The sequence below is a fragment of the Gekko japonicus genome, unplaced genomic scaffold, assembly GCF_001447785.1.
Source record: "Gekko japonicus isolate JY-2015 unplaced genomic scaffold, Gekko_japonicus_V1.1 scaffold984, whole genome shotgun sequence".
Lineage (NCBI taxonomy): Eukaryota > Metazoa > Chordata > Lepidosauria > Squamata > Gekkonidae > Gekko > Gekko japonicus.
This window is the reverse complement of record NW_015176001.1, coordinates 348,571-373,439: the sequence shown is the minus strand read 5'-3', so window position 1 is coordinate 373,439 and position 24,869 is coordinate 348,571. Positions and strand designations below refer to the sequence as shown.

The 24,869-nt window shown below is 43.8% G+C and overlaps 1 protein-coding gene across 2 annotated transcripts in view; it reads left to right on the top strand.

Annotated features, from left to right (window-relative positions):
- The window catches only part of ATRX (alpha thalassemia/mental retardation syndrome X-linked), a 171,502-nt gene that overhangs the window by 127,126 nt on the left and 19,507 nt on the right, over positions 1–24,869 (top strand). For both annotated transcript variants that reach the window (XM_015426440.1, XM_015426439.1), the window contains exons 26-33: positions 4,259–4,412; positions 4,646–4,746; positions 7,438–7,546; positions 10,793–10,970; positions 13,769–13,963; positions 20,297–20,446; positions 21,915–22,040; positions 22,589–22,684. In XM_015426440.1, the coding sequence (XP_015281926.1) occupies positions 4,259–4,412; positions 4,646–4,746; positions 7,438–7,546; positions 10,793–10,970; positions 13,769–13,963; positions 20,297–20,446; positions 21,915–22,040; positions 22,589–22,684 (1,109 nt within the window). The remainder of the gene's footprint in view (positions 1–4,258; positions 4,413–4,645; positions 4,747–7,437; positions 7,547–10,792; positions 10,971–13,768; positions 13,964–20,296; positions 20,447–21,914; positions 22,041–22,588; positions 22,685–24,869) is intronic.

Here is a 24,869-nt window from a genome sequence, read left to right as displayed (position 1 = left end):
AAGTTGAATTTACCTGTAAGGAAGTACCAAGGAAAGAATTCCATGGAAATAAATGCTGCAATAAGTGATAAGATCAAAGTTTAAAGAAGGAGGTAGCTTTTACTGTATTTACAATAAATCAGAGTGTGTAATGCACATATGAAGTGGAGATTAAAGCTGCTTGAAGCACTGTCAAAAGAATGTAGGTAAAATAAATAAAGGCAGCCCTCTAAGTAAAGTGTCATTAGGAGGTTGTAGATGCATGTGTGCTGGAACTCACTGCGTTAGAGACAGATATCTACTACCCCTTCGTAGATTATACAAAGTAAACATCAAATTTAAACTGTATATTGAAACACTTCTACAGTCCAAAGAACCATATTACTAACCAGGTCTAGCTAGTGAATCTTCTGATTCTTTTTTGGAACAGGAGATCCCCTCAATATTTTTAGTTACAATATTGCCATCATAACAATGCCCATAAATACAATTAATATAACAGATGTCCACATAAAAACGTAGTGAAGAAATTTTCCTCATTTTAATGTAGTTAGTAATAAGGATCAGCAGCTTAAATGCTTGTTCTAAAATTCTCCTATGCTTATTGTCTCATTAAATTTTCTACCAGTTTTGACATCCGGTTTATGGCGACACGCTGGCGGACGCATCTCCCGGACCTCTCGGGGATGTGATCTGCGCACCAGCGGAAAGGAGGGGTGGCGATGGGTTGCTACCCCCCTCCCGGAGCCTTGGCAAAAGGCTCCTAGCCATGGGGCTTTTGAGGGGTGACCTCTTCACCAGTGTGATGCTGGGGGATTGAGGCACTCCTCCACCCCGACGGTCCTGCCGCTGAGTGTCCATATGGATCTAGAGCCGCTGACCGGGACAAACGTCGGAGAGCGAGTGTTTTGAACGTGTGCCGAGCGAGGTCGTATGACCAACAATGAACAGTGAGTCAGGTTAAAGCGAATATGAGAATTTAAAAAGAAAGCTACCCCTGGGAATGGCGAAAAAAGCGAGCAGGGAGGGGGCCCTCCCATGCGCATGAACTAAACAACGAAATACTAAGGGGGGAGTGGAAGAAAAAGCATTGAAATCTGTTTTGAGAGACTTACCAGCGCACAGATAAGCGTATGGGCGTATTTCAGAGGCTAAAGCAAGTTTTCATAAAAGTAAACAATCCATAAAGATGGCGGGGAAGAGGGCAGAGAAAGACAAACCAGCAAAAGTTAAACCAACCGGGACCATGAGCCCTCGACCGGAAGAGGTCACTGAGTTCTCCAAAACGTTGGCAGATTCCTTGCGCCCTCTGCTGGACCAGATGACTAACATCAAACAACAGCTGACATCTCTAAACCAGAATCTTGCAACTCAGCAGCTCCAACTGACTGAGACTTTAAAAATAACAGAGCAAACGGCTGAGAAGGTGAAGAAAATGGACGCCAACACTAAAAAAGTCAAGAAAAAGGTGCAAAAGCTGGAAAAGAAACAAGCTTCGGAAGAATCACAACTTTTACAGCTGCAAATGGAGAAAGCAAATTTGGTCCTACGGTTTCAAGGGGTCCCAGAATTAAAAGGTGAGAATCTAAAGCAACTCCTGAGTGAAGCATTAGCCCCAGTTACAGATTTGAAAGCGGAGTATCTTGCAAGTGAAATGGATGTGGTCTATAGGTCCTATTCCATGTACATCAAAAAGAATAATCTGCCTGGGGAAATAGTGGCCAGATTCTCAAAGCGATATGTGAGGTATTCTATCCTGAAAGCAACTACAGGAACACCCTTGAAAATTGGGGACAATACCATCAGGATTCTAATAGACACTCCATTTGAAATAAGGCAAAAGAGAAATAAATAAAGACTTAATCCTTTTTCTACAAACAAACAGCATTGTCTACAGATGGTTAATTCCAGAAGGCGTCATTTTCAAACTACACGATAAAAAAGAAAAGATTGACTCTGTCTCCAAAGCACATGAGTTCCTGAGAGTGCAGCTGGGAGAGATAGCCGAGGTCGAGAAGGAAGAAGATGACAGCAAATCCAGTGGCGAATTGGACTCGGTGTCTTCCGACGAGGACTCTTTTTCCAATAAGGGGGCGGCTGCCCCCAAGCGTACATATAAATTGAGGATCAGGAAATATAAGACAAAATGAAGGCTGAAGGACTCTGAATTGTGCCTGAAAACTTTAGTTTTATTATGGGATGCTCTGGGGGTTCCCTTAAACAGTTAAATCATTGGATAAAAAGATAAAAAAAATTAGCATAACCGACTACGTTCCAAGTAATACTAGCAATTTAGGATTAACATTTATATAAGGGTTTTAGTTAGTAATGGGTTTCTTTCCTTTCTCCCTAGATGTAGTTATCCCTTCCCAATTTTTCGTTGTAGTTTGTAGTCTATTAAAAAATGCAATAAAAAATTCCCTCCGGGGGGCTTAAAAAAATTCTACCAGTTTTGTATTCCTTTGTATTCTTGTAGACCCCATTCATTCTGTCCATGAGAAACACATACTGAAATTCTCACTGTCCTTCCAACCCTCTGTATATTTTAATCTTCCCTCATATATTGTAACAGTGAAATTAGTTTGAAACCTGTTGAACTCCAATTTCCCACCTCCCACTCCACCACCTCAGGTGTTTCCCTTTTGTCTCCTTGGTGCTCCTCTGTTGACATTCTGGCAGCCTTAATCAAAGTCCTTCTTTGTAAGACTGGTTCAACACAACCAAGAGCTACTGTTTCAGGACCTGAAAGCACTTAATTGCCTGTTACATCTCTTAATTTTTGCCAGAATCCCCCCCCCCCGAAACACTTGAGTACATGGGCAAAGATAAACCCATGTTGCACTTGGCATCTGATGAGACAAGGACACTCAGTGATCCATGTAAGCAGCAGTTTATAGCTGTAGCGTTTGTGATTGTGAGGAGGTAGCCTGGATCTGGCTGTGGCACAGTGGTGGGCTGCACTCCTCTCCTCCTGTTTTTTGAAGGAAGGCCTCAGCTTGGGAAGGGAGGGATCTACATTCACCCTCCTCCTCCCTTCATCTGGCTCTCTGGGCTGTCGGTGTGGGGAAAGGGGCCAGACCGGATGCCACCTCCTTTGCTGTTGGCTGGGAAAACTTAAATAGCTTTCAGAAGTCCCTGCAATTCCCCCCCCCCCCAGCAGTCCCTGCAAATCCTGGTCCTGCAAGACTACCACGTCTAGTAGGATTTCCTCTGCCAAGGCCTCTGCACCATTGCTGGATCGCCAAGTGCCAGGTGTGGTAGCTTCCAATTTGTCTCTGCCTCCTGGTGGGTGGGAGGCCCCCCAACTCCCATGGTGCCTTGCGGTCCTGAACCTTCCTGACTGTTGTCGCTCAGCATGGGTATGGTCTCTATACAGCTGGGCAGCAGCAGCCCACTCACTGCAACTCCGGACAGTGGCGTTGTAAGGTGTGTGTATTGTTCTGCTTGATTCTCTAGGCTACTGTGTGTAGAAGTACGTGCATGTAGGGCAAGAGTGCCTGTGTGCTGCATGTTGCTCCATAAGTATTTAGAGTGCATAAGTATCTCTTGATCATTCCACTATAAGCTTGATACTGGAGAATAATGCCATCCTCTTGAAGATTAGGTTACTTGCTTTTAAGGAAAATATTGAGGTGATGATGCTCAAAGTAGGCTTACCACATGGGCAGCTTACTATATGGCCTGTTGGTTTTTTGAGTCTGCATTGGGATTGCAGACTCAATGAGGGCGTTTCCGACAGGCTAATTGCGAAGGCGTTCAGCTGGAGCTGCTGTAATATAGTGGCTAGGAATCTGAATCATGAGCCAATTCAGAGCCTGCCTTTGGCAAAGCAGGTCACTGCCTCTGTCTCCCCAACCCTTTCAATTTTGGGAGTTAACGGAATTATAGGACTGTTTATAAAGATTGCCGAGATACTGTATGTGAAGTGTTTTGAAAATAAATACTTGCTTTTATCAGTGCTTTAGCAGTTTGCCTTCCCTCCCAAGTGACATAAATCTTGTTTTGTGGGAAAGGGGTTATCTAACCTGGTCACAACTGTCTAGCCATGCTGTGATATATATTAAAAAAGGGGGACTATAAGACGGTAGAGTTAGCTTGCCAAAGCTATACCCACAAGGTAACTCTGAAGCTTTATGGTCTCCGTTGTGTTCCGCTTTTCCTGTACTGATTGCCAGCAGTGAGGAGGAGGAGGAGGAGTGGGCTTGGATTGTTGCATGGAAAGTCTCGCTGTTAAAAACTATCTCTAGTAAACCAAGGCTTTATCCCCTCCTCCCCCAAGGTAGGACCACTTCCACGTCCAACCCAGGCAGCCCAGCGCCAGACTGGTACAAAGATTTTGTCACCGAAGCTGATGCTGAAGTGTTAGAGCATTCTGGGAAGATGGTGCTTCTCTTTGAAATCCTTCGCATGGCTGAGGAGCTGGGGAATAAAGTGTAAGTCTGCAAAACTCTCCTCCCAGGGCACAGTTCTCGGTCCCTCCCTCCCCCCCTCCCCCTCCCTCCACTCTTTGCCTTCAGCCCAGCCTGGCTTCTTAGTGATGATTTGTTTAGGTTCACAGGCCACTTCATATCCCCATAGCAAACTGGTACAGTATAAGAAGTGTAGCAAATCTGTGCGCTAGTTAATTATGCTGAAATTACATTCCATCTTTTTTTCTCCTTTTCAGCTTAGTATTCAGTCAGTCTCTGATATCACTGGATTTGATAGAAGATTTTTTGGAGCTGGTGAATCAGCAGAGAGAAGAAGGCAAACCTGTGATATATAAAGGCAAGTGCAAAAATGCCAGAATTTGGATATCTGGAATTCATATAGTTGCTTCTCTTAACCTCCCCCCTCTCTCCCAAGTTCCCAAAGCAGTGTTGGTCAAATAAGGACGGGGAGGTCACCGTGAATTTTTGTGAAGATGAAAACGCATGCTTTTTGAGGCTGTCCACTCTAGCCTATTAGAGAGCACAGTGTTCGAAAGCTGGGGAGGGGGCTGTTTTCCATTGAAGCTAAAGCAAAGTTGGGGGGAGAGATACCCCAACAAATTATCCCTGTGGCTGAATACATGAGCCTGCTACATACATGGGCACACTGGTGTTGATCTCGGACCCATCATGGACTTTCTGACTGGTTGCTGTTTTTTGGCTGATTGTCTGTTTTTGGGTTGAATTTCTCACTGAATTATTAATCTGGCCCATCATACCACTTTTAAAAGCTGCTGTAGTTGTGGTAAACTGCCTTCTGCTGACTAGCTTCACCTGTGCTTGTTTGTACTCTGGGTGCTTCACAGGACCCACAAAGGATGGGGGTCTGCATCCCATTTTAGATCTCAGATGTGTGAACTTCTTCATAAAACCAAAGACAGATTCTGTAAGGTGTGTCTTAGCCACAATTCTCCCTCTTTTAATGGAAGGAATTTGGATTGCACCTGTAGATCTGATTTGCATATTTTCACATCTGTCTGGTGCTGAGGTCTGATGGGCGTCTCAGATTTGCAATTAGTCTGGTGTACCACCAATGCAGATTTTGCCCTTTGGATTCACTATGGCAACAGGGGCCTTCATGATAGTTATGGGAGTTGTGATTGCCCATTGCTGTCCAGGACATCACAGTATTTTTCAGAGGGTGGCAGAACAGCTAGATTCCAGTGCTGCCGCACATGATGACGATGATGATGATATGCTACCTCTCGCCACCAAGCAGTCTTGGGGCAGCTAACAATACCTAAATATTAACAGATATCAATTAAAAGCATAATACAAATAAAACTAAAAGGCAGCCCAGATAAACAGGCCAAAGGTAAACGGGAGAGCCCTGCTTTGCAGGCCTCACGGAACTTAGACAAGTCCCTCAGGGCTCGTGTACCATCTGACAGCTTGTTCTACCAGGACTACAAAGGCGGCCCTTGTCCTGGTGCATCCCAGAGGCCAGGCACCACATGCAGGTTGAAGAACGTATATTTTGGGGTGGGGGGAGCGTCAAAAGAGGTGGTCCACCAGGTATGAAGGTCCCAAACCATTTAGGGCTTTAAAGGTAATCACCAGCGCCTTGAATTTGATCTGGAACTCACTTGGCAGCCAGTGTAGCTGTTTCAAGACAAAATAGATAGGATCTCTCCAAGGAGAACCTGTCAGTAATCTTACTGCTGCATTCTGGACTGCCTGTAATTTCTGGACTATCCTCAGGGGCAGCCCTACCTAGAGAGCATTACAGTTGTCTAGGCGGGAGGTGACTTGTGGCATGAATCACCATGGCTAGGTCAGAATGGGATAGATGTAGAGACAGTTGGCACAAATTTTTTAAAAAACCCATCCTTGCCACTGCTGACAAGGAGGAGTGAAGCCAGACCCCCCAGACTCTTAACAGAGTCCACTAATGAAAGTTGGACCCCATCAAGAGTTGGAAGCCGAAGGCCCCCTGGCAGTCCAGACCTCCCCAGCCAGGTGATCTTTGTCTTAGATGGATTTCACTTCAACCAACAAACCACGGCTTCAAGGCAACGGGCCAGATTGGCCAGTGCAGAGTCCAGGGAGAGCAGGGTGTAATCTGCGTATTGGTAGCATCCAACTCCAAACCTTCTAACAAGCTCCGGTAGAGACCAAGATTTTCGGGGTATAAGCTTTTGAGAATCAAAGTTCCATATGTTGTCGAAGAGTCAAAGCACCCCTGGGACTCAGTAGCACCCTAGAGACCTCCCAAGATTTTCGGGGTATGAGCTTTCGAGTGTCAGAGCTCCCGTTGTTACTCTCAGCTGAGGAATGGTCATGTGGAGGAGCGGGAGATGGAGAGATTGCCTGTGTCCATACTGTTGACTCTCTCTCATACTGTCTCTGTCAGGGCGGGGCTGCTAGTAGGACTTCACTCTACCCTCCTTCCCCCTGAGGCATTTGCAGAGAGATAGTACCCTACCTTATGGAGGGGGTCACCTGTTCTTGGGCTAGAGCTCAAACATTCTGGAGTTGCCTTCTGCACTCGTGCAGAATCTATGTTTGTGACTGCACAGAAGACAATTCTGCCATATTTAAACGTTCTTGAGCCTCATAGGAATTTGGCATGCATAACTGGTTGTGGAATTGTACTTGCACCATGGCTTTTCTCGAGTTTTGCTTTATTCTCAACTGGATATTCTAAAAAGTTGGACAGTTTGAGGTCATGATCAGCCTTGCAGACAGACATGCATTGTTTCTTCTTACTGAAGGAACACACCAAGATGAACAAATGATGTTTATTTTCTAAATGTGAATACACAGGATTGCTTTTATTATACTTCTGATTCCAATAAAAATGAACGTTTTCCTGGTTTTGTTAAAGTTACTGATTTTAAAAACTGAAGAGTTAAAATGATACGTCTGGGCATATATCTGATATTATGTGTGTATTCAGACTGTTATGTTTGCTGTCTACAGAAATATCTAATTTTGTTCCTTCCATTTCCTGTATTTTTGATATATTCTCTACTTTTTGAATACGCAGGTGAAGGAAAGTGGTTCAGAAATATTGATTATTATCGTTTAGATGGCTCTACCACAGCTCAGTCGAGAAAAAAATGGGCTGAAGAATTTAATGATGAAACAAATGTCAGGTAAAAATTTTGTTTTTGTATGTGAGCTTTTTAAAAGTCTGTTACAGTTTTGCCTCCGTGATCTCTTTCCAGTCATTGCCATTGGTGAGCTTTTGTACGTACATACAACAAAAGAGAGTTTTGATAAGCAGCTTGTTTTTGTTGAAGGTGTAGGACACACCAGAGATGGAGTGTAATGTAGGATGTTATAGAGAACATTAAGCATATATTTTTGTTCGTTTTATAACAGTTTATTTATTTAAAACATTTATATCCAGCTTTTTTCCTAATCAGCAGGATTCAAGGCAGTGCTAATGAACACCCTGGTTTCTATATGTTGTCGAAGGCTACCCTACCTTCCTGAGTAGATACAAATTATCTGCCTTCCATTTTTCGTCTCACCTCGACACAGAGAGGACTCCACCTTTCTGTGTTATACCTCTGACGATGCCAGTCACAGCTACTGGCGAAATGTCAGGTCCTACAATGCCAAGACCACGGCCATACAACCCGGAAAATCTACAACAGCTAACCCTGGTTTCTGTTGGCCATTTCATTCCATGTGGTTCTCTGCCCCAACAAATGCAGAGATCAAACATTACAGAATTATAATTTCTGCACCTCACTGATTTGCACTGGTGTGCAGACTCTTGATTCTTCACGTGACAGTTGCTGGAAATGAATCTGTTGTAGGAAGTTGGAAGCTTCATGAAATCTGAAGCAGACAGAACCTGCCAGAAAATCAGCCTTTAGATTGGTGAGCCCATTACACGGGTATGCAGTTTTTGTCTGTCTTGCGTAAACACATGTAAGCACACAAGAGGGAAATGGGAGGTAAAAGGCAGAAGAGAGTTTTGTTAAGGATACCCTTTGTCGTTCTTTGAAGGAGCCAGAATGGGGGAGCTGAGCCAGTTTGGGGAGTGGGGGGAAATGTTCCAGCAATATGGAGCAGCCAAAGAGAAAGAATGGCAGTAAGGAATGTCTACAGATGCAAGGAGAAACTGCCACAAAAGCAATGACACGGGGGGGGGGGATGACAAAGAGGAAATGGAAAAAGAAATGAGTATAGAAGCTGGAAAAGTAGGGTGTGAGTTCAAATCTTCACAAGCAATACTGTTGGGAGGCTAAGAAACGATGTACTTTCACCCAGCAGCATGAGGTATGTCATCTACCAACAAATGCCTTCCCGCTTACATACATCAAACAGAATGGCTACAAATCAGACACTTAGAATGGCAGTGTTTGGGAATGGCTAGAGGAGCATTTCCATCTCTTTAGAGCACACGAAACATTGCATTTCAAACGGGAACTTCAATGCAAAGTGGTGGGGTTGAAATTTGTTAGCAAACAGTACCATTGCACATAGTCTTCGGACTGGGAGCAGTGGAACTCGATGCAGAAAATGGCTATCCCACTTGAGGAGCTGATCCCATTGTTGCCAGTGTGCAGAATGCGTATTAGTGGCCATATGTCTGAACCCTGAATTCATCTGTGTTCTGCATGGAATTATGATCAGCCTTTTCATATCTCTCGTACCTTATTTGCCACACTTTAAATTTGGAGTTTCTAAAATCTGTACCCTCGTACCCAGCGTTCTAGACTACTTCTGATGAAGAGGTCTGGCTTCAAGGAGTCTCAGGGCTCCTCGTTATCCCTAATAAGCTATTGGGGAGGGGAAGGTTATTTTTGTTAAAATTCTCCCAGGAAGAAAATTATTAAATTAAATAAAGGTGACTAGGATTTTCCCCCAACCCCTTTGTGTTTTGGGTGGGGGGAAGATAATTAAAAGAAAGTTGTGAGCTTCCACTTTTAATGAGCAGAAAAGCATTTGATGTTATGCTTTCATTGAAGAAAGGGCATCTGTTGCTACGCTAAAGGATTCCTGTTGAGTTTGTTGATTATAGGGTTACCCTGCTGCATGTCCTGCCCTTTGATGTGGTATGTTTGCTATTTTCAGCACATATTAGGTTGGTTTAGACAACTCCTGGACATAAGTGCAGTAAATACATCTTACTAATTGTTTGTGAGCACTGAATGCAAAATGCATGTCGTTCTTCTTGTAACTTTAAAAGGGCTTTCTTTGGGGAACGCATATTTGTACTTCCTGGAACTGAAGTTTGTCATATTTATAATTTTTTCAACTTTTATAAAAACTCTCTGGTTCTTAAGCACTTACATAAACGCTCCATTTGTAATGCATCTTGTTATGTTGTTAGCTGCCAGGAAATAAGGCAGAATATAAAATTTTAAATAAATATGGACTCAGTTTCATATTATGATGCACATGGGAGAATTCTGTTGTTAAATTTCCATGTTTAGTTTTTAAAGAGACAGGTATATGTTTGTTCATAAAATTTCTTAAGGGCTAAAATGTAAATAATGCAATCCAGCATGTTTGGAGTTGGACTCTGAAATGTCATAAGTATGCTTAAATGGCAGTATCTAACAGTATCCCATTTTCACTCATTGGGCAAATTGCTTTGGCTTCATAAAATGCACTGGGAATCCTAATAGACTAGTTTTGAATGAGTTAATATGATCAAGGTGCTTTGTCCTTACATGAATTCTTTTTCCCTATCTTTTGTCTTTTGATTGAACTACAGTAAAATCTTTTATCTGGCAGTCATGGGGAATTCGGATTGCCGGTTAATCAAATGTGCTGGATACTCAAGCTCAACAAAATTTTTACTATGCTGGTTTTAAGATTGTGAGTTTCCTACTCTGGTAGCTACTTGTATGCTTAGTGTATCAGGGTCCCCCAGTCAGGTGACTGCTCTAACAGTGTGTTCAACTAGTTTAAGAAAAACTTTTTGAATTTCAGTTCACGTCGGCTGGGTACAGGCCTTGTAGTGCCCAGTCATGAGGGCTTGGCGGTGGGAGTTTCCTGTGAACTTACTCTCATCTCTCCCATCTCTTCCCCTTTGGGCTTCCTCAAATGCCCCTCCCTATTCCTGCTTAGCAAAAGTAAGGCTGGCCATGATTTTTGAATGTGAATGGACATATTCACACCAACCATGAGGCTGAATCCTGGGGCAGTATGGTGCAGAGGAAATGATGATATCCCAGTTAAGCAATGTTTTTTAAAAGTGCTTTGAAAGGCACCCAGATAAGCACTCTCTTTGAAAGCCTTTTTTTTTTTTTTGCTGTTCTCAAGCTAATGTGTATGTAACAGTCTTTAAGTCTGGGTGTGCTAAGCAGCTGTTCAGATAAACTGGAATGGTGTAAATGGAATGCAGCAGGTTAAAGTTTTGCTTTGCTTTGTTATAGAGGCCGCTTGTTTATTATCTCAACTAAAGCAGGATCCCTTGGAATAAATCTGGTAGCTGCTAATCGAGTAATTATTTTTGATGCCTCTTGGAATCCATCATATGATATCCAGAGTATCTTCAGAGTTTATCGTTTTGGGCAAATCAAACCAGTGTTTGTGTACCGGTTCTTGGCTCAGGTAGGTCAGAATTTGATGTTTTCCTGCCATCTGATTCTAAAGTCTCTTTGGGGCCATGGACTCCTTAAACCTTTGCAGCTAAAAGGAAAGTCATCCTAGATAAAATGTATAGTGTATATATGTAATACAAGCCATCTGTAGTGATTTGACAGTTTTTTAAAAAAATATTTTTTTTTTACCCTGGGTCCTGAAGCTTGCCTAGTTACTCATCAAACATATACACCGTATCAGGCCTTGATACAGCGAAAAAAGAAGGCCGCCATAGCCCTTGCATGGGAGCAATTAAGCTCAGCATGCAGAGATAAAAATCCCTGTTTATTCTGGAATATGGTCTCTAATTGTAATACTAGACCTCCCTCAGTGTGCAGCAATACAATTCTCCCTGAAACTTGGGAAAATTATTTTGAGCAGCTCTACCAAGGTCAGGATGAGGCTGCTTCAGAGGTCCTGGATATAGCTACCTTACCCTCTTGGTCCCCTGTGCATCCTCAAGAAATTAAGAACCTCATACAGACCCTGAGTTCCAACAAAGCCCCAGGTTCTGATCTTATATGTGCAGACCTGATCAAGAGGAACCTCGAGTGGTGGGTTCCAGTTCTTGCTACCTTATTTACAACTATAGATAGAACTGGTAGAATACCTAAAGACTGGGGGGTGGCAATAATAGTGCCTATTTACAAGAAAGGGAACAGAGAGGATCCTGTTAATTATAGGCCGATCAGTCTGCTAAGTATAATAAGTAAGCTTTATTCAAAACACTTACAGTGGAAGCTAAAAGACTGGATGGAGCAGGAAGGTCTTTTGAGACAGGAACAAGCAGGCTTTAGAGAGGTACGGTCATGTTTAGATCAGTGTGTGATATTGAATCACTTGATTTCCAAATACTCTTCGAATTCTTTAACCTCATTGTATGCATCTTGCTTTATGCAGACGATGCCGTCTTGCTTTCTAGGACCCCTAAGGGACTTAAGAGAGCTATGTGTGCTCTTATGCAATACTGTAATCAGAATTGCTTAGAGATAAATTATATGAAGACTAAAATAATGGCTTTTGCCAATAGGCCTAGGATGTTTAAATGGGTTATTGACTCTCGTACCATTGAGCAAGTTCGTTGCTATAGATACCTTGGAGTTGTATTTCAGTCGTCCGGTCATATGAAAGGCCATGTTGATTACCTGTCAGCTAATGCAAAGAAAAGCGCTGGAGCTATTCAAAGGTTCTTCTGGTCCAAAGGAGGTCGTAACTTAGAAGCTGCCATTAAGTTATTCACTGTAAAGGTATTACCCCAATTATTATATGGAGCTCCTTTGTCTCTCCTGACAAACTTGACCTTACTTGAAAGAACACAATCGAAATTTTTAAGAGCTATATTTCAAGTTCCAACAAGCGTTTCAAATGCTGCAATCCGTTTAGAGGCTGGCCTGGTTATGGTCGAGGCAAGATTGTGGATTGCTGCATTTTATTATTGGTTAAAATTGCTTTTTTTACCCATTGGCCTTTCCCATACTATGATGCAAGATAACTTTGTTCCTTCATGGCGGAAAAAGATAGAAGATAAACTGGTCTGTTATGGTTTTTCAAAACAGTTTATTCTGTCTTTGGGACACGATCGGGCTAGATCAGTTCTAAAACAAAGAATATTAGATGTCGAACGACAGATGGACGTGAGCAGGATTAGGAGCCCTGTATTTGATGTAAGTTCACTTAACAAGATAGCTGTGAGACCTTACATCAAATATTTAGATATCAGCAATCATAGAAGAATTTTTACCCTATTAAGATACAACGCCTTACCCTCAGCCATAATGGAGGCCAGATTTACTAGATCATTGAGGAAAAGTTGTATTTGTGGGATGGGATCTGATGAAACATTGGAACATGTAATTTTCGATTGTCTTATATATCATAATGCCAGGGAAGATTTGATCAAGCCTATAGTTAATTCCTTTCCAGGTCGTGATAGAAGGATACTTTTGTCAATTATGCTGGCAGGAGATAATCAAAAGTTGACTAGGATGGTTGCCAAATTTGGTTGGTTGGCATACCAAACTAGGAAAGAGATAAAGGACAGATAGGCCTAAACCTAATTTTTAATCAAAATTTTGATTCTATTATTTCTGTATTTTAAAGTTTTTAGATCCTATTTATAATTTTAGATGCCGATATATTTTATAATTTTACTGCTTCTGTAACTGTATTTACTTGTCTTCTATTATACTGGTCTATGACCGTAATAAACTAAGCACTGTATCAGCAATCCATCAAGGGGGGAAGCTTTTCATGTAGTGTCCTCTGCGAGCATGAATCCCTTCCCCTGTAGTAGACCAGAGCAATAGGTTGACTAACATGTCCTGATCCTAGCAGCTCCAAAGCATGAAACTCTGTATCTGTGGCCTGTATTGCTGCTGGGCCCCTAGAAATTGCCCACCAGTTGGCCATTGGATCGTGATAGATAGTCTATACTCTGCTCATTTACTCCAAGTGGTTTATACATGTCTTTCCCATTTGCTGTCAAGCAGCAGGTGCTAATGTATTTCTCCTTTCCTTTCCTTTCCAAATTGCCTTTAGAAATGCATTAAGTCAGGTCTTTATGTCAGAACAGTTGTTGCTGAACTATTTGATTCCTAAGGCTCACAGTTGCTTTTCTAGAACTAAGTTTGAGTCCCGTGGCACCTTTTCTAATGCGTAGCCAATTTTACTGAATCATCTCATATGATGCATTTTTACTGCCACTATAGCAAAATGATATGAAATGGACTTCATACCGACAGTGGCATTTGTGTGTGTTTGTTTTAAAGGGAACAATGGAAGACAAGATCTACGACCGTCAAGTAACTAAGCAGTCACTGTCTTTCCGAGTTGTGGATCAGCAGCAGGTTGAACGTCACTTTACCATGAATGAACTCACGGAGCTCTATACTTTTGAGCCAGATTTATTGGATGATCCTAATTCAGAGAAGAAGAAGAAAAGGGACACACCCATGTTGCCCAAAGTAAGCCAGTGTGCATGCTTTGCACCAGCAGTAGTAAAAACCTTAGCTGTCAGTCTTTGGAAAGAATGAAGGTAAAAACTCTTCTTTGTGGAAAGAGCACCGCAGTCAGCTTGATAGGATCCAACCAGATGCTGCAGCAAAACAATTAGTCTTGCATGTCTGTCCATTGTTGTCTGTGCCCAAGATTTTATACTTGGGCTACTGCTTTTGATCATTGCTATTCCTATTTTAATTATTGTGGCTACTAATGCAATGCATGAGTTTCTCAAGCCACATTTGTTGCTACCTGTTGTAATATCCCTTGGCATTGATTTCACTAGGCTAGCTACTTGCGTGAAGATACATTTTCTTTTGCCTGGTTTGAGTCTGTTTCTATTCCATGAAATCACTGTGGGGTGTTGCAAGTAAAAGTGTTATTTATATGACTTGACTAGATGCTAGTCATCACCCAGAGTTTGCTTCCTGGAACATTTTTCAGGGACCAGATGCTATAATTTAATGCAGCAGATCCCTGCAAGCCCCAGAAGTTGGACTCGCTGACCTTCAGGCAACTTCTAGCCCTTCAGCTCTGTTTCTGGTATTTCACGTCAATCATAAAATGTTAGGCAACAGTCTATTTATTTCTGGATTAGTCCACTTGACTTTGAGGAATCGCTCCAGAGTTTAAGGACTGTAGCTTTAACCGCCGCTGGTGTTATAATCTGAATGGCATCACTGTCACATTTTGGCGGGTGACATTACAGCTCTTCACATTGTATTTTAAAGAGCTGCAGAGCAAAAACAATTGCATGCCATACATGGTAGTGTAATTGCTGCTTGTGCTGTTAGAAGGGCAAGAACATCAGAAATAGGGTCAGCATGAGCACTTGAAATGGCAGCGGTAGGAGGCTCTGAGGTGCCAAGCTGTTTGAGAATATTCAGTTCTTGTGTGGATTTTTTGTTTGTTTGTTTGTTTTGCTTGCACTGCTCTGTTGACACCATCTTCAAAATGTATAGATATGTACATACAGCAGTTGTGAAATCCAACCACCAGAGCAGTGTCATTTGAGAGGCCTTCCATTCTCATATTGTCGGCAAGCATTTCCTTCCATAAAAGCAAAGCAGAACCCGTACACAGATACAGCTTTTGCTTCAGAATGTAGTTTTGAAATCTGTGTTGAGACAAAACATACATCTTTGTGAGCTACTGGGCATCCCATCAAGAATTGCAGATTATTCTGAAGATAGATTCGGGTGGGCGGCCGTGTTAGTCTGAAGCAGCAGAACGAAGTTTGAGTCCAGTGGCATCTTTAAGACCAACAAAGTTCATTTCTGGGTATAAGCTTTCGTGTGCATGTGCTTATATACCCAGAATAAAACTTTGTTGGTCTTAAAGGTACTACTGGACTCAAACTTTGTTCTGATTATTCTGAAGTTTCTTGAGGCTGATTACCGTGTTGTTTGAGAGGACTTTTCTGTTCTTGAATTGATGGGATGCTTGCACGGTTAGGTTGTCCTATGAAGCCTCCAACCTAGAAACCGAAATAATGCATTCTTACATCCATAAGAGCGTAACCATATGGTGGAGCAAAGATTAGAGGCAAAGCCCCTCTCTGACCTCACTTCATGGCCGTAGCCAGCGGCAGGGCACTAAGGGTGGTGCCCCCTATCGAATCAGCCGTGCCCCTATCAATTTGCCTACCCCCCACCCAATCTCCCCCATTCTGAAGCTATCCCTCCACTCTGAGCTTCATTCCTTTTCCTCCTGCGGCAGCTAGCCAGGCTGGGGGTGACCTTCTGGGATGAGGGGGACTGTGGGACTGATGTGTAGTGCTCCTTGTTCTCCAGCAGTGGCCCCAAGAGTGGCCAGGCGGTCAGGCAGGAAGGACGGGGGAGACAGCAGCGGCAAAGGAGCTGCCAAAGCTGTGGGGTGATAAAGACACCTCAGCCCCAAAGGGCTCAAGGTGGGGGATATGCAGCCGGGACTGGTATCGTGCAAGGAGGGGCTCTGCAAAGCACCAAAGAGTGGCCCGGGCAGGGGGCTTGCCATGGCGAGACGGTGCAGCTATGGGCTCAGAGGCCACACGCTCCACGCACATTTCCACGGAATTCAGTTCTGCTGGATACAGGGAGACTGCGTAAGGTCCTCCTCTCCCTCCTCCCCACTCCCTCTCCCTTCCCTGCTCCTTTAGTTGATTAAATCTAAATTAAACTAATTTTATTATTTACTATATCTAACCCCCTTCTAATGGTATCTGTGCCTGTGGCCATCGTTACCTCCACTGGCAGTGAATTCTATTATTTATTTATTATATTGGGCTTTTATACCACCCTCCCCACAAGCAGGCTCAGGGCGGTGTACAACAGACTCCTACAAAAATACATAAAGCTCATAAATAGTCTAAAAATACAATTCTCAAAATACCCAATACCCACATGGTGCCATAATACAATTTTAACTCCCAATTTACTATAACAGCTTTAACTGTTTCTTTTACCTAACTATAATAACTTTACTATAAAAGCAGTTAGTGAACTAAATATCTGTGGGCAGCTGTTGCCCATTAGACCATTGGTGTTGATCCATTGATGTTAAAACAGTTGCTGTCCTCAACTGTGTGCTTGGCGGAACATCTCTGCCTTACGGGGCCCTACGGCATTGTAACAGATCCCACAGGGCCCTGATGCTGGGAGGCAGGGAGTTCTACCAAGCTGGAGCCAGGGCTGAAAAGGCCCTGGCTCTGGTTGGGGACAGCTGGATGCTCTTTGGGCCAGGGTACTCTGGTCCTTGACTGTTCAGGGCCTTAAAGGTCAGAACGAGAACCTTGAACCTGACCCGGTACTCGGCTTGGAGCCAGAGCAGCTGGCAGAGCACAGGTTGTATGTGTGCTGTTACTGGTGTCCCTGTGAGGACCTGGGGCCACTGCATTCTGGGCGAGCTGTAACTTCCGGATCAATTTCAAGGGCAGCCCTGCATAGAGCAAATTACTGTAATCAAGTCTACAGGTGACCGTTGCATGGATTACTGTGGCTAGGTCAGGGCAAGACAGGTAAGGGGCCAGCTGCCTAATCTGACGTAGTTGGTAGAACGCCAGCCTGGCAACATTCGTGACCTGGGCCTCCATTGGCAAGGAGGCACCCAGGACCACGCCCAGGCTCTTGACTCTCTGCGCTGGTGTTAGGGGTGTAGGTTCAAGAGCCAGGAGCTGAAGCCCCAATACTGAGTCCCTACCCCACCCAGCCAAAGAACCCCCATCTTTAAGGGATTCAGTCTCAGCCGACTCTGCTTCAGCCACCCCAGCATGGTTACCTGGGGCGAGATCCGGCCGGCCATCCATCAGCAGATGCAGCTGGGTGTCATCAGCGTACTGATGGCAGCCCAGCCCAAAACTCTGAGCCAGGTGGGCAAGGGAGTATATGTAAATGTTGAATAAGATCAGAGAGAGGATAGCCCCCAAGGGACCCCACATGTCACGGGGCACCCTCTGTCCCCGATGGTGGAGGAACGAGACTACCCACTAAAAGGCTGTCCCACGCCGTCCTGAACCTGTTTCTCAAAAGTTTCATTGGAGGTCTCTGAGTTCTAGTATTGTGGGAGAGAAAGAAAAGACTCCCTGCCTCTACTTTCTCCATTGTTTTATAAACCGTTGTCACGTCTCCGCTTAGCCATCTTTTTTTCCGGACCGAAAGGGCCCGCAGTCGTTCTGGTCTTTTCTAACAGGAAAGGTGCTTCAAGCCTCTAATCGTCTTGGTTGCCCTCTTTTGGACTTTTCCCAGCTCTGTAGTATCCTTTTTGAGATACAACAACCAGAACTACACATTGCTTTATATAAAACAGGCTGTACTATTTTCAGTCCCTTTCCTAATGATACCTAGCATGGCGCTTGCCTTTTTCACCACAGCTGTGCATTGTGTTGAAGTTTTCATTGGGCTTCCCACCACAATTCCAAGATTTTCTATTTCAGCCTCAGCCAGTTCAGACCTCATATTTAAAATGAGTATTTATTTTTTTGCTCCAGTCTGTATCACCTTGCATTTACCCAGGCTGAGTGTCATTTGCCACGTTGTTGCCCTCTCACCCACTTCAGAGCGATCCCCTGTAGGTCTTCAGAATCTACCTTGGCTCTCACCATCCTGAATAGTTTGGCATCATCTGCAAACCTGGGTACTACACTGCTCACCCCCATGTCCAACTAATTCCTGAACAAATTAAATAACACTGATCCCAATATCAGTTCTTATGTGACCCCACTGCTCCCTCCCTCCCTCCCTCCACGGTGAGAACTGAGCATGTGTTCCTATTTTCCGCCTCCTGCCATTTAGTCAACTTCTAGTACATAATCAGCACACATTGTTCCTCAGTTTGCTTAATTCTCTCTTTAATAACAGTTTGTACTAATTTACCCAGAACAGATATTAGGCTAATTGACCTGGATGCCCTCTGGCCCCCCTTTTTTAAAAAATTGGGGAGACAATTTGTATTTCCCAGTCATATAGCACAGAGGCCTATTCTGTCAGCAAGTTGCATAAACAGGTAAGTAGATCAACAGTTTCACATTTCTGTAAGAGTGCTGGGGTGTGTGCCATCTGGACCTGCAGACCTGGTAGTTTTCAGTTTGCCTGGTGATCATAGAATTGTCATCTCTCATCACTTACTTCTTCAGACACCCTTCCTGAAAACAGTGGCTCCAGTAGAGGTACATGGCCCACATTTTCCACAGTGAAGACAGATGCAAAGACTTCAGTTTCTCTGCCATTTCTGTATATTCCTTGAGTAATCCTTTTATTCCTTTGTCATCCAAAGGCCCAACCGGCCTCCTTGGCCAATTCCTGCTTCTGATATATTTGAAGAAATGCTAATGCTTTTAGCTATTTGCTCTTCACATTCTCTTTTTTTGCTCTTTTTATTGTCAGCTTACATTTGTTTTGCCAGAACCTGTGCTGTGTTCTGTTCATCTCAGTTGGGAAAACCTTCCACTTTAGCCTTTTCGCCTTTTGTGGCTTCCTTGACTTCAGTCATTAATCACACCAGCTTCTTTTTCAACTTGGTGGTACCTTTCCTGATCTGAGGTGTTCATTCTGTGTGATCCTTAATCAGTGTGACTAGTTTGATTCTCTTAATTCTCCCTTTTAACTTCTTTCTGACTAGTCTCTTCATTTTAGCAAAGTTCCCTCTTTCAAAATCAAAAGTTGATTGTTTTGGACTTTCGGGGCAGCTTTCTGTTGACATGAATGCTGAACTTAATAGCACTGTGGTCACTGTTCCCACTCGGTGCAACAACATTCTCCTCTTTGGTCACCTCCCGTATTTCCCTTGCCATCTCAAGATCTACTTCCTGGCTTCAGTTGAGGGGGTGGGGTGATAGTACACCCTCACTTTTAAGTAACTGTTAAGGTTTAGTATCTCCACTCATAGTGGTTCTGTGGACGAGTTCCTTTCCCTAATGTTTTCTAGTTTATTTGACTCTTTGATAAGAGAACCATATTGCCTTGCCTCCATCACATCCATCCCTGCCCTGTCTATAGAGTGTCCCACTGATTTTCCCCATTCCACCGAATTTCTGAAGTCCGACTGTAGCTTCGTTGTCATTTAGCACCAAGCACGCCAGGATCCCCAGTCTCAGCTCGGCATATAGGCATGGACTTCGTTTTCCTCCCTTGGCACTCAGGCTCCCTCAGATGACAATGCTGTTTTATACGGTTACCTCAATGTAATGCTCTTCACTTACTGATTTTTTAAAAAGACCTGTGGTGGTGGTGGTGGTGGTGGTGGGAATAAAAGGCCTCAAATGGTCTGCCCTTCCGTCAGGAGGCTGGTGCTTGGCCAATCTCCACCTTTTTTTTTTTTTGCTCCCCTGTTGTGTGCAGGGTACTTATTTGGTTGGGGTGATGGCTACTCCTGCCCTGGCCTGGACGGCCTAGGCTAGCCCGATCTCATTAGATCCTGGAAGCTAAATAGGTGAGTATTTGGAGAGAAAACCACCAAGGGTCATTACACAGAGGCAGACAATGGCAAAACCATCTTGGGGGGTGTCTTGCCTTGAAAACCCCATGAGGGGCCACCATGCGTTGGCTGCGACATGACTGCACTTCCCACCGTCACCACCACCACTTCTCCTTCTGCCTCTAGGGGGGAAGCGACAAGAGCCTCCATGTCTTGTTCCTGGTAGGATGTTGCTTCAGGGACTTGCTTGGTATCTGGACCCCCGAGGGAACAGATAGTCAAACTCAACCAAACATCTGACTAGACGACCTGATAAAGGAGATGGTGTGCTCAAAACAGCAGAATTTGGTATCTCCTGTCAAGAAGATACATTCCCATTCACTGCATTTTTCTGTCGTTTTAATTACCAGGACCCAATTTTAGCCGAATTGCTTCAGATACATAAAGAACACATAGTAGGCTATCATGAGCATGATTCCCTTCTGGACCACAAAGAGGAAGAAGAATTGACTGAAGAGGAGCGGAAGGCAGCTTGGGCAGAATATGAAGCAGAAAAGAAGGTGGGGCATTTTCCACCATTCCATGCTTTGACAGTGCTGTTTCAGAGAGAGGGGCCGAGGACAGTTTCTCCCGGGTGTCTGTAATGCAAAACAAACATATGAAACATGGGGGAGGGAAATACTCCACAAGCATAAGCTTTTGAGGGTGGATACATTTTTTTCAAATGGATGTTGACTTAGGATTCAAAAATACTTCTACTTATATGTATTATTGTGACATGCTGCTGCAAACTTTAAGAGGGTTTTGCACCCTCCTTCCCCCCCAAGTATTGCTGCTGATACGTGTGTGACTTAATTGTTAAGGAGAACATTTCATTTTCCTTTCCTCCCCTGTTTCTTCTTTCCCTTCCCTGAAAGCCCCCATAGCCTCTCCCCAAGGCCCAACTACCTTTATCTACTCCTCTGTCTTCACTTTCCTATCTTCCCTTCCACCCCTCAATGTGGGGTTTTTGTTTTTTTTAAGATTTCAGATTTTTCTGAAAACCTGAGGCATCTGTCTTGTCCGTTTATGGTACCAGTCTACGGATTTAAATATCCTCGGATTTGGCTGAATTGAGGAATAGATATATTGATGATTAAATTGTGATGCTGACAGAGGCAGATGCGCTCATCTAGAGGACTTTGCACTCACACTGGGCCACATTGTAAACTGGGCTGCTACTACTTGTGAATGCTTTTGCTCAGTTATGGTTATGTTAAAATCACAAATCAGAAAGAAAACTGGAAAAGTCTAGTACTCTTCAAAGGGGCTTTGTTTTGACAAAAATAATGTTCCCTGGTCTGAATGTTTGGGTGGTGATCAGACAAGCTTGATTTGAACAAACCTGCACATTCCTTGAAATAGTTTTTTAAAAGTGGGTCCCGCAGTCTGTAGGACACCCCCCCCCGATAGCTGTGTCTTTAGTTTAATGAAATGAGCATGTGCCACTTCCAAACATGCCCAGCTAAAGCAAACCTAAAGATGTTCTGTGTTCGAATTTGAGCTTGTTTGGAGAACAGTTTGGACGTTGGTTGAATGAGCAGAGCGTGGCTTCAGCAAGTCTCCAGTGTGGATTCCTAAGTCTTGCATGTGCAGAACATCAGAGCCGCTCCAGGAGGGGAAACCCCTTTTCTACACCATCTAGTCCTGGGTGCTCGCCCCACAAAGCATGTGCGTGTGGGGCACAAGAGGGGACATGCAGGTAGAGAAGCAGTTTGGGCATGAATTGCACGCGGCTCCCGCACTTGTGTGGTTCATTGTGTACTTGGAACTCGGTAGCTTGAGTGCTGCCCTTTGGCTGTGTTGCCGCTTTCTGCCAAGGCAAGGTCTGCCCCAGCTTGGCTTTTCCAGGTATTACACTGTTGCCGCAGGGCTCTTCTCTCTTAGGGTAGTCTGGGGCTGCTTATGTGATATTTACATATTTCTTCATGTTGACCATGTTCTGTCCTGGTGCTCTAAGTTCTTAAAAAGACCATCTTTGTTTTCCAGGGGCTAACTATGCGTTTCAACATGCCAGTTGGAGCAAATATGTTCCAGACCAACCTGAATTCTCAAACCCCATATATCCCTTTCAATGTGGCTGCCTTGTCTGCAATGAGCAATCAGCAGCTGGAAGTAAGTGGTTACGTCCCCGGTATCACAGCATATTTCCTACACTTTGTGGATACCTTAGGTACACATATGATTCCCTCTAGCAGTAAGAATAGTGCTTTGGTTGGATGTTAGAGAATTGTATAGAAATGCAGAATTGTTTATCAAAGAATATGATTCCTTGTTTGATCTGTCAAAAATGGTTGTGAGATGTTGATCTGTGGCATAAGCTACACACACGTTGCATATTGCAAAAGTTGCTCACCATACCAATACTGCCTGATCATTTGGGGAAAAGTTCAGGGGAATATGTTGATAAAATCTATCACACTCCTTGTCAAATGAACACCACAGGGGTTGCCTTCCAACTAAAATACTTCTAATTTCAGTCATGTTCCTCAATATTTTGCAATGAGACCGTGCATGAATTTCTTACCCCTCTGTGTGGCGCAACAGCTTGTGTTTGGCTACATACGTATCCTGGTGTTGTGCTGCTTTCAGATGGAACTTTTCTGTATTCATGGGCAACTCATTTGGCTGCTGCTCTTAATCACTTTCAAACTTCCCTTCAGGACCTCATTAATCAAGGCAGAGAGAAAGTTGTGGAAGCCACAAACAACGTCACTGGGGCAAGAATCCAGCCTCTTGAAGACATAATTTCTGCAATAGTAAGTAGACAAAGGAGGGACAGGAAGTGTTTTTTTTGCTCTGGGGTTGCATCAGGGAAAGGCCTGCGACACAAAGAGCAACCTCTTTAGTTTTGTCTTTATGAAATGAGACTGAAACCACAAATAGATGGATTTATTGCTAAGCTGGAAAGGAGGGTGAGATCGTTTAGGGTTTTTTTCCTAGACCAGGTATCGCCCATCTTCTTGAGCCTGTGAGCAGCTCTGGAATTCAGGCAAAGCATGATGTCATGCACTGCGACAAAATGGCGGCTACAAAATAGCTGCCACCAGAGGTTAAGCAAGCCATAAAATGGCTGCTGCAGCTGACCTTCAGCCACACAGTGAAGATCCTTGTGCTGTGGTGGCAGCTGCTGCCAAAACAACGTTCTTAAAAATCTGCACGGCCAGTCAAATGTCCTGTGGCCCATCCGAAGCCTTGCTGGGCAAAAGCCCACCCACTTTCTAAAGTGGCAGGCCTCATGGCTCCCATGGGCACCACCACGCTGGGGAGGGGGGGCCCTCTTCCAAACTGACAGAAGCTGACAAGTGAATGGTCACCCACCACAAAATAATAAATTATGACCAAAGATTTTTGTTAAAAGCCAGGCAATTAATTTTATTCTTCACGGCCCAGCCCTATATTACCTATTTAATTCAAATTCCATTACTAGACAGATTTAGGAGGAAATTCAGTTCTCCTTTGAATACTTAGACAAGTATCCTGTCAGTGACTAAAAAGATCTGAATTTAAAATCCATGACTGAGACAGCAGAATTGCAGTTGTATGATTCCCCCCTCCAATTATCATCAGCTTTTACCTTTTTATTTTTGTAAATATCTGGGGGGTTTTGTTTGATGAGACTCCTTTATGTTTCTCTAGAACATCACCTTAAGTTCAGGACAAGTACTGTTCTCTCAGCATTTTCAGGAACCCTCATCACTTATCCAATTTGTAGTTGGGTGTATGTTTTTTTACTTCATCTCACCCTCTTTTATTCCATGGGTTTAGAGAAGTGTACAGCTAGCTATAATCCCCAGATGCAAATGTTAATTTAATCAGAAAGCCCGTGCTTCTCCATCCAGCTCCATTACAGCTGATCTGGTTTGCACACAGACCTGCCTCCTCCACTTGCACCTGCTGATGTGACCTTGGGTCAGTCACAACCTCTGGCACAGCTGTCCTTGAAAAAGAGCAGTTTGTGTCAGAGTTCTCTCAGCCCCACCCACCTCACAGGGTGTCTGTTGTGGGGAGGGGAAGGGAAAGGAGTTTGTAAGCCGCTCTGAGACTCCAAATGAAGGGCGGGGTATAAATCCAATCTCCTCTTCTTCTTCTTCTTCTGCTTCTTGGTGTCCTGGAATAGCCACAAATAACACCCACCAAGGGAAGACCATCAACAATACACAGCTATATATGATCAAAACTGTATATTACATTCATTAAAATACAAAGATGGGTTAGTGGTCATAACCCAATAGAATGTGTAAGCACACATCCAACAGATTGCTCATAACAATTAAGCATTATTTACAAAAAGAACATGTTCAAAACCAACAGCAGGCTCCTCTGTAATTCTGTACATAAATAGTGTCCACAGACCTCTAAACAGAAAGTAACTGTGGCAGAAGAGGCCCACTGTGGAAAGAACAACAGCCGTATGTCTCTCCCAGGTATAAATCAAGACGTTTCAATGATCTTCAATAGCGGCTGGTAAAATGGAACCCAATTTCCAAAATAACGTAGGCACAGCTCAATAACTTCAATGGAATTATTGGAAGTATTTGAACTGGCCAAGGGGCATGTTAAAGGCAGTCTTGTGCTCGTCCCCCTCTCGGATGCGGACCCGGAAGTATGCATCTCGGAGGTCTAGTTTCGAAAAGACTTTCCCTTTAGCTGCTTCGGCTAGTAAATCCTTGATCAGGGGCATGGGGTAGGCATTAGTCAATGACACAGCATTTAAGGCCCGATAATCCGTGCCTAGTTGCAAGCCCCCGTCTTTCTTTTTTTGGAACAGCACCGGGGCCGCAAAAGGGGAGGAGGCTGGCCTGATGAAACCCCTTGCTAGGTTCTTATCGATAAACTGACCCAGTTCATCCTTCTCTGCCGGCCCCATGGCATAGATTCACCCCTTAGGCAATTTGTGACCTGGCAGCAATTCGATACTACAGTCTGAGTGCTGGGGGGGGG